The sequence below is a fragment of the Salvia hispanica genome, chromosome 5 (assembly GCF_023119035.1).
Source record: "Salvia hispanica cultivar TCC Black 2014 chromosome 5, UniMelb_Shisp_WGS_1.0, whole genome shotgun sequence".
Lineage (NCBI taxonomy): Eukaryota > Viridiplantae > Streptophyta > Magnoliopsida > Lamiales > Lamiaceae > Salvia > Salvia hispanica.
Window position 1 is genome coordinate 19,482,309 of NC_062969.1, and position 10,210 is coordinate 19,492,518.

Sequence of the window (10,210 nt, forward strand, 5' to 3'; positions counted from 1 at the left end):
TGATTTAATTGAAGAGTTGTGGGCGCGGAGGACTGCACAGCGATAGTTTTTTTTGTTTTATGTATTTTTTTTATTATGTATTTTTTTTTAATTAATGTACTTTTTTTATTTTAATGAAATTAATGAATTTTCCCGTATATGTGTCGTAAATTTAATTCCGTATTTTGTGTTTAATTCCGTATATTTAGTTGTTTTTTAATTTTGATTGTTGTGGATAGCCTATTGCTTGTCCAATTACTTGTTCTGATGATGTGGCAGGAAGAATTTTAGTGCTGATGATGTGACATGAGGAGTTTGTGGTTAGCCTATGGCTAGCCTAAACCCATTGTGGATGCTTTAAGCTTCCAAATCACGTGTTTTTTGCCCTTCATTATATAACCATTAAGATGTTCCATGCAGATGATCTCCACAAAACTTCTACTAAAGAGTCTTGACAATTATAATACATACATCCTAATTTGTATAAGCTACAATAGACAATATGATACAAATCGTCTTAGGCTAATGACATGCGAGAATATCATTCTGTCTGAGTATAACCCTTAGCCATTATTCTAGCCTTTTAAGATTCATGTTTACACTTGCAGATCCACTAGCTTCCACTGGATGAAATAGTCTATGAGTAGTAGCGCAAATCTTGCAAACATTTTTGTCTATTTAAGATTGTTATTCAGAATCTATCATCTTATGAAGAATGCTTATCTGATGAGTCAATGCGTTCTTGTAGTTACAGGGATTAGGTTCAAGTTGATCTAAGATTGAGACTAAAGACTCTCTTAGGCGCATGAACTTATTATGTTCGTAAAGAACGTTCCCACTACGACATGACTCTTACAATCTTAAGTACAAACATTGATTTACTTAGTGTATTTATTCTCATTATCTTGAGAATTATTATGTTGCTAAGATTGCAGTACTTCTCAAATCTTCATCAAAATCTAGTACTATTTTGTTTAAACAAATACCTTTAGTTCTAAATAATTTAGAACTCATACCATTTTTATCAATGGGATAACTTTAAAATATGGAGTATTCCGCATTGCAAGTTCGCTGGAAACCTTTCCTTGGATTCCAACGTAAAGAGGCACACCAGACGTAGCTCGAGCTACGAGCCACGATGAGGATGAGCTTCGCATTCAACCCCTTCAGACACTCCCTATTTTCTTCTCTCTCACTCAATGCTCATCATCTTCATTTAATCTCTGTCTGCTTATTCCTGATTTGATTCATTATGATCATACACATGGCTGCAGCCGCCGCCGCGTCTGAAACCATTTCGTTCAATCAATCCGCTTTCATCACTCCCTCCTTCATCATCCGTCCGCGTTCATTATTCCACAAATTATCCGCAGAGAAGCTTGCCTGCTGCTCCTGCTCTAGCTCTAATGAAAGGAGCCCCCTTCCTTTGATTTCTGTTCAAATTAGCTCTCCTGCGAATACCAACACCCCAGCATCGAATCCGAGGGCAATCGATTTTGATGAGCTTTTGGTGAGGAGAGGGTTGGCTGCGGCCGCAATTACTGCGGTTGTAGTATTAGGTTGTCGGAGAGCGTTGGCTGCGGAGGGTGTTGTTGTGGCTTTGGGATATGGAGTTTGGGAACGTAGTTTGTCGTCGATAAGGAGTTCATGGCCTAAGGTTTTACAGATTTTGATGGTTTTCAAGTAGCAGGGATTGATTCTGGCGGCGCTGTTGGGCCTCTCAGCATTTTTCTCCATGGCTGAGACCTCCATTACTACACTTTGGCCATGGAAGGTAATAAGGTTTTACAATTGGATATTTCTAATTAGGATAGAAATGTATCTGAGCTATAGGAATGTACCTATGCAATTGGCTAGTGCTAAATGTATGGAAAATTGGAAATGGAAATATATTTTCTGTAGAAAGCTAGCTGATTATTGAGTCTATTATGATTATGGTTAAGCTAGAGTGAAGATGGTTTCTTTGTCCCACTCAAAATTTTAACTGCCCTTAGTCGCCATATTTTGGTTTCCTTAGTTCCTTGGCACAAGAGGTTTATACTCCCTCCGTCCCACAATAGGAGTCCTATTTGGTTTGGGCACTGAGTTTTAAGAAATGTAAATAAAATTGGGTTGAATAAGTCCACGGGATGTGGATCCTACTTATATATATTAGTTTTATAATAAAATGTGAGTTGAATAAGTTGGTGAAATGTGGGCCTACATACCATTTATGGTAAAAGTGAAATAGGACTCTTATTGTGGGACGCAGGGATTATTTTCATTCAAACATACTTAAATTATCATACTTATTGCAACGTCTCAAGGATTGGTCTAATTTAAAGTTGTCTTCCTGATGAGCTTTGTTGTTATTATAGATATTTATTGTTATTTATACTAATTGCAGGTACGGGAATTGGCTGAGAAAGAGTCGGAGAATGGTGTATTCAAAATGCTACGGAATGATGTTACTCGATTCCTGACGACAATCCTCATTGGCACCACGTACTACTCTTCTTGTTAAATTGACTTGCAGCTGTTTTCTTCTTTTTTATTCGAACTTGTTTTCTTATTGTAGATGTTTTATGTGGTAGAGTGGTCAATATTGGTGCTACAGCACTAGTAACTGAGGCTGCAACTGCAATATTTGGTGAAGCTGGTGTCAGTGCAGCTACTGGGGTGATGACGGTATGTTTGTTTTCTTTTTAACTTATGCAGTAGCAATTACTCAATTTTGTATAGGAACTGGGTTTCTCTGCTTTCAGAGACATTTCAATTTTTCTCTTTGCGTGATGATGTATACTTCTGGAAGATGCAATTTTATTTTATATTGGATGTTAGGGCAATATGGACTATGGATTTAATAATTCATACTTATATGTGTGAACCATATGTCCATATATACCCTTTTCTGAGCGCTAAATTTTATTCTAATGCTTTGTTATAGTTTTTTACGAAATCCTGGTTATCTTTTGTTCTGCATAGAATGAGGTGAAAAGATTGTTATAAGTCGGAGGAATCACGACATTTAGTATCTATATATTGAAATAATTGGCTAATCAGTTATTAAAGCCTGGTGATGATGTTCAAGTTCCTTCCAGCGACTTGCATCTTTTTGTTTTATTATTGAAATCAATGAAATGTCACAAATTCGATTATCGTTCTTCCAGAAGTCTTCTGCAAGAAAACTAGGACAATTTTTTGTGCCATTTAATCCATTTATTTGTCTAATGATCAAAGCTTTTACTGCAGCTCCTTTATACCTGTTGTTTTTATACAAAATGTGTGATACCCGTAATTTGCTAATCTTTTCAGGTTGCTATCCTCCTCCTCACAGAAATTACTCCAAAAAGCATTGCTGTTCACAATGCCACTGAGGTAGCTAGGATTGTGGTGAGTTTTAACCTGTTGAGGCTGCAAGTATGATGTTTCTAACTTGCTATATGGTCAACCTTATGGAATAACATAAATAAAATAGTCCAAGGGCAAGATGCACCTTTTTCACTTTTGATGTTCATGTTCTACTCTTTATGCTGCCATTAGGTAAGGCCAGTGGCATGGCTGTCCCTCGTATTGTATCCAGTGGGAAGAGTTGTGACGTATCTCTCAATGGGAATGCTAAAATTGCTAGGCTTAAAAGGAAAAAGGTCTGTTTTCTTTACCTAGTATATTTGCATTACATTTTCTGAACATCTTTACATGTGTGGGCTAACTCTAAGATGTTTGATAATATCATCGATCCCATCTGTTGAACTCATGAGAAAATTATGTGGTGCGAAGATGTAAATACTAGTAGTCTAGTAGTTATTCTAGAATATGATCAGCACTCGTATATTAACAATTACTTTATTTGAGACGTAGGAGTACTTTGAGTACTTCATTACAATTAAATGCCTTCTCTCAATTCTATGAAGCATATTTACCATGTTCTTTAGTATGTCATCTCGGTTTTGTATGCATCATTACTTTTCATGCTGAGTTTTCTGTGCATTTCTGTGTCTACTTTGTGCAATGGAGTTAACTTTGACATGTTTTGTTGTGATCTCTTAGCGAACCATATGTAACTGAAGATGAACTAAAATTGATGCTACGTGGAGCAGAATTAAGTGGCGCAATTGAGGAAGAAGAACAGGTAAATTGAGGTCACTAGCATATGTGCTACTTTCTAGGTTGGTGTAACTTGCATGTTCTACATTATTTTCTTCTCTCATTATTTAAGAACATGGAAGATTCAACTAAAAGGTTTTAACCATGTAAATTGCTACAACCTGTCTTATCATTATCTTATTTGCATGACAATTCTTTCTCTGATCACAGATGGATGTGCATACTTTTCCATGTAATTCATAATGTGGAAGAATGTGATTTTTTTATCTTATTGAATATGATTGGACTTTCACAGGATATGATTGAAAATGTGTTGGAAATAAAAGATACCCATGTGAGGGAGGTGATGACGCCTCTCGTTGATGTTGTTGCCATCGATGCTGGTGCGACACTTGTAGATTTCCACAAGCAATGGGTAGATCATCACTATTCTAGGTGTGAGTCCCTTTTTCTGTCAGTTAGATATGCTGTAGTTGGTCTATAAGTATGCACAATTTGCTTGTAGGGTGCCTGTCTTTGAGGAGCGAATTGACAACATTGCTGGTATTGCCTATGCAATGGATCTCCTTGATTGCATACAGAAGGTAAAATAAGTTTTTATTTATCCATATTTCCTTAGTTTTGTTCTTTCATATTTCTAATTGTATAGAAAACTCTTATTCTGTTCGGGTTCGAAGGGGGAACTGCTAGAAACTTCTAAAGTCGGAGTTATGGCCCACAAACCTGCATACTTTGTTCCTGGTAAATTACACTACTTATAATTGATATTAGCTCCTCAAAATATGACGTTTGATTTCCTCCCCGAATAGATGTAAGGAGGAATGCTTTAGGCGATTATATGGTGGAAAATAAATATCCCGATGCTCCTTTGGTCTTCTTGTCGCTCCATTCTTACATGTGGTGATCTTCAAAGCTGTATTTTTTTTTGTGAGATAGCAGATATAAGATGATATGGTGTTGTTATATCCTGCCATATGAACTATTGGATTAATGCTTAATATTTGATTTAATCTCAACATTTATTGCTAAAGGATGAGACATTGAAGCACTTTGTTAGCTGTGATAGTGCTTTTCAATTCATGTTTATTTAATCCCTTTGGGCTTCTTGTCACTCAATATCCTGCCACGTATATGAACTATTGGATTAATGCTTAAAGATTTGATTTAATCTGTACATTTATTTCTAAAGGATGAGACATTGAAGCTCTTTGTTGGCTGTGATTGTGCTTTTCAAATTATGTTTATTTAATCCCTTCTGTATAAGTACATATATATGAACGCATTATATGTTGCAGATTCAATGTCTGTGTGGAATCTTCTTAGAGAGTTCCGCATCAGGAAGGTGCACATGGCTGTTGTTCTAAATGAATATGGTGGAACTGTTGGTGTGAGTATTTCTTCCTTTCTCAGGTTTTAAAAGCCTAATCCTTTTAATAAATTGTGGCATTGATGTATGCCCTAAATAAGTTTGGGCTTCTGCCTTTTTTTATTTCTTGCCGTAACAGATAGTGACCCATGAAGACGTAGTTGAAGAAATTGTTGGTGAGATTTTTGATGAAAATGACTCAAAGGTAATTCTGTTTGATAACAATGGGAGTTGAAGGATTTCTGGTGACTCTTATTTCTTCTTGACTGTTTTCCATTTCCCTTTATGAATAGTCTTCTTGATAAAAAGTTTTGTCATGGTCTAGAAATATTGTAATTTGATTGTTGATCAAAATGTGAATTCCTTGCACACGGTGGTTAAACTGATGACTGAGAACAATTATAGATGGAGCCATTCAAATGTATTGTTATTGCTCATCCAGGACTATATTCGCTTGCATTTTAAGATCTCATTCCATTATATAAGTTACATTCTAACTAGCATTAGTTTCCCTTAAAAAATTTTATTTGTGTTATTTGCTATGACAGGAGGAAATCCAGAAAAAGACTGGCTATGTTGTCATGCGTGCTGAAGGCATATATGATGTGGATGCCAATACATCAATAGATCAGCTCTCTGAAGATCTTAACATTAAAATGCCAGAGGTACTCTAAATTTGCTCATGTTTTCTTTAATTTCACAGTGCTTTCTGATTTAATGATAATCACAGCACGCTAATATTATCTCGAAACTTTAATTATGATGCATACTCTTATTCCTGTTAGTATTTATGTTATGAAAACTTGAGGTTCAAATGTGACCGCCATGGGATTGGTCCAATTGGAGGTAATTTAGAAATCTTCTTTTTGAAGGTTTATGAGTTATGACTAATAGCAGCTTGCATACAATTAACATACATGTTTGAAGAATGGTTAGTAGTAGCAGTTTGCATATAATAATTAGTTATTAAATGTTCGAGAGACATTGTTAGCACATCTTCTTTCTAAGATGGGAAACAGTTGAGTAATACTTGGATATTTGCAAATCCAGAACTCTGTAAAGTTGCAATTCAGTGTCATTCTTGTTGACATTGTTTCCCTCTGGTGCAGGGTCATCAATATGAAACAGTTTCAGGTTTTGTCTGTGAGGCATTCGGATATATCCCGAGAACAGGTGAGATGATAAAAGTAGTCCTTGAGAGAGAAAATCAAGAGGACCATGTTAACTATGATGAGCCTGAATCCGACCGGCAAGAAGAAAATGAGAAAACTCAAATATTTAAGCTTGAGGTTTGTTTAATTTTTCTCTTTGACTTACCATTCTTCAGTCCTTTTCCATTTACTCCCCATTTTATATTATACTAGTAAGCTGTAAAAGTTAGACCAGGGGAATGGTGTCCAACTTATAAAAGTAATATGCCCAACCTACATGTTTTCAAGTAGCATACTTGTTGTGATCTATGAAGAGGCTAGGTGTACCTATCTAATTCACCCTTTTAAGGAAATTAGTGTTAACAAATGTAACTCTCTGCATTGTGCATTATCTGAAAGCATAAATATTACTGAAACTGGAAGCTACCCTAGAAATCAACTTTTCTTAATGACTCGAGAATATATTTATTTAATTCTTGAATTAGTGTGGCGTTTCGTTAATTACTAGTGAAAGATCATATGGTTGGTGCAGATACTAGCAGGTAATGCTAGAAAAGTAAGTGCTGTTCGTTTTGAACGAATAAACAGTGAAGAGGTGTCAGTAGAGAACAGAGGGGTAACTCGTTTAATACCCAAATTTTGGAGGAGAAGATCTACTATGAGTGATGATGAATCAGATAGGAAAGGTGAACATGAGGTCCCAGGTCATGATATGTCAAATGATTGTGTAGTGACGGTACAGGGTTACAATGCTAATCAAGTAAGTAAAAAGTAGTAGTTGTCTTCATGGAAAAAAAACGGGAGATAACAGGCCATTAGTTGCAGTCCTTATTCTTTCCACCAACAGGGACAAGTGGAGAGAAGTTTTGAATTATTATTAGTCCAGTTTTAGTGTATGGTTTTAATCACAGCTCAACTATTAAAAGCCAAGGAAGTGCTTGAATATGGATTGTCACATTTGGATTCCAGAAGAATGAAGGGTTCCATGTTTGTGGGAGTTATGTTGGATAAACGGATAGCTCCTATACCAGAGAAACAGACGGCCCTTTACCTCTTGAGTAGCTATATGGTCATGAGTTATATTCAGGGATTTTCCGTGGTTGTATATCCAAGAAATGCAATAATTTTTCCCTCTCCTAAATGTCATTAGTGCAGCTGATGTAGGTTCGATACAGGTTCATGGTTTGGTAATTCTGCGAGAATCTTTGTTTAAATTATTTGGGAAATTGAAGGTGAAAAGTTTGTTCGCAGTCTCTCAATCTCTCAACCATGAAATTGAAGGTGAAAAGTTTGTTCCCAGTCTCTCAATCTCTCAACCATTCGTGACTGATGTGGGATAAATAGGAACGGCCCAAGGCCTAGATGTGTCGTAATTATTTTTTCTGAACGAATTGGCGGAATGTAGTGGTTACAGCGTGTCTGCCTTGTAACCCTGGTTTTGAATATGGAGAGAACTTTCATTCGTAAATGACTACTCAAGGTTTACTTGAAGATTGATTGTATAGTGAAGGGCTTCCTGTGCTATGTGATGATATTTTAATAACATGTAATGTGAAGTACTGAGAGCATCTCAAAGGTAAATGGATAGGTAAAGTTGGAGAACTACTATATTTACTTTACTTTATTAAATTAATTTTTTCTATCCACTTTTCTTAATATTTATCAAAACACGTGCCGGAAAAAAATGAGATTCTTAATGACGGACGGAGATAGTATATAAAATTTCATATATGGAGCAACAAAGATCCAATAATTCTGAAGCAAACTTCATGTTGAAACATGTCAATTTTCGGACAAGTAATAAAATCTAAATATTGTCCTTTTTTTTGTATTTTGAAGTTAAGGCCAATTATACAACTTTCATAGAGTTATTTTTATATTTTCTACTAAAGGAAAGCATATTTTTATAAATAACCAAATGTTTGGGTCATAGCTAAAGTATCAAAATGCTACTCTTCCCGTCTCTGAAAATTTGTCACATTTTTTCATTTTCATCCGTCGCACAAAATTTGTCACATTTTACTTTTTTACCATTTTTGGTAGTGGACCCAATATTCCACTAACTCATTTTCATTCACATTTTATTATAAAACTAATATATAAAAGTAGGACCCACATTCCACTATCTTTTTCAACTTACTTTCCATTACATTTCTTAAAATCCGTGTCCGATCAAAATGCGACAAAATTTAGGGAAGGAGGGAATATATTCTTACACATTTGTTGCTTATGATGTGCAAATTGTGCATTTAATATTTTTTCCTTTCATCAAAGAAGGCAAATTTGCTTTCCCAACATTTATTTGTTTTAAAAAAAGTCTTCTAACTCATGCATGAACTTATTTGCCAGTTATGCCTACAAACTTGAAGTAAAGAAAAAGACGAAAGTTCACCACGCAATATTTGGTGAAAAGAGTCAGGAAAATTGCCTGAATTACAAATTTGATTCCCAACAAATACTTAAAATTTTCAGTTACAACTCGAAAAATATAAAAAAGAGAAAAAACTAAAATAAAAAAGAAACTATTTTCAAAATAAAAACTGAATAAAAATTAAAAAAAATTCGGTATAAAAGTTGGATCAATCCTCACAACGTATTTAAATTCAAATATAAACCAAATGAAAAAATTAGAAAATACTTTATTTTGAAAATCATAGGCGATAATAGGAAACAAATTAATGTTTTAAAATATTTGTTAACATATAATCAGAGGTGTTGTCATTTAACGCACCCCTATAATCATATACTCATAGATTAAATGTCTTATAAAAATGTTATATCAAACATTTATTCCCGTATTAACTAATATTATCATAAGTATAATGATAAAATCATATGTTAAAACTATTCTCCATATTATGAACCTTTATTAATGATACTAATAGGTTATAACCCATTTTTAAATATGAAATTTGAATTTCCCAACCAAAAAGAGCATGAAAATCGAATAAACGTGCTCAATAATCACTGACTTATAGAGATTTATTTGACCTATTGATTCCTAATTTCCTATATTTTTCCACTAAAAATTTGTAGTTGCAATCCAACCAATTATGGTATATTCTACACTGTAAAATTAAAAATCGCATATAAGTTGAATGAAACTCTCTAAAGTGTAAAATTAATAATCGCACGTAAATTAATTGAAACTCTCCAAGTGGAAGAGGAATATCCTATTAATGTTCTAATAAAAACACAGGAATTAGGATTTGTTTTGCAAATTTCACCACTTAATTAATTTGTAATCAGTGAATTGTAATTATATTTTTATCTAATTTATATTTTAACACTTTAGATTGAAAAATATCAATGCCAACTCCGAATATGATAATATTCTCGTTCACTCTAATTGTGCATTAACTACGTTGTTATCTCAATACGATGAATGTAGATTCAAAATTTAATAAATATACCTAAAAAAAGGCAAATCAAAGTTTTCTGTTATAAAAAGTCTTCAAAGTCATGCATGAATTTACCTTTTAGTTATGCTATAAAATTTAAAGCAAAGAAAAAGACGAAATTTCACTATACAATATTAGGTGAAAAAGCTAGGAATACAACCCGAAAATTGAATTTGATTCTTAACATATACTTAAAATTTCAGTTACAACTCAAAAAAATACAAAAA

General features: G+C 34.1%; 1 protein-coding gene across 1 annotated transcript; it reads left to right on the forward strand.

Moving 5' to 3' along the window:
* Positions 1-1,056: 1,056 nt before the first annotated feature.
* On the forward strand, positions 1,057-8,190 carry LOC125191056 (putative DUF21 domain-containing protein At3g13070, chloroplastic). Its single transcript, XM_048088518.1, is given in 14 exon segments — positions 1,057-1,753; positions 2,366-2,463; positions 2,553-2,646; positions 3,274-3,351; positions 3,502-3,605; positions 4,009-4,090; positions 4,361-4,500; positions 4,571-4,649; positions 4,743-4,806; positions 5,361-5,452; positions 5,571-5,636; positions 5,980-6,096; positions 6,541-6,720; positions 7,115-8,190. Coding segments are annotated over 14 exon segments (1,959 nt in total). The 5' UTR covers positions 1,057-1,231; the 3' UTR covers positions 7,358-8,190.
* The last annotated feature ends 2,020 nt before the right edge of the window (positions 8,191-10,210 follow it).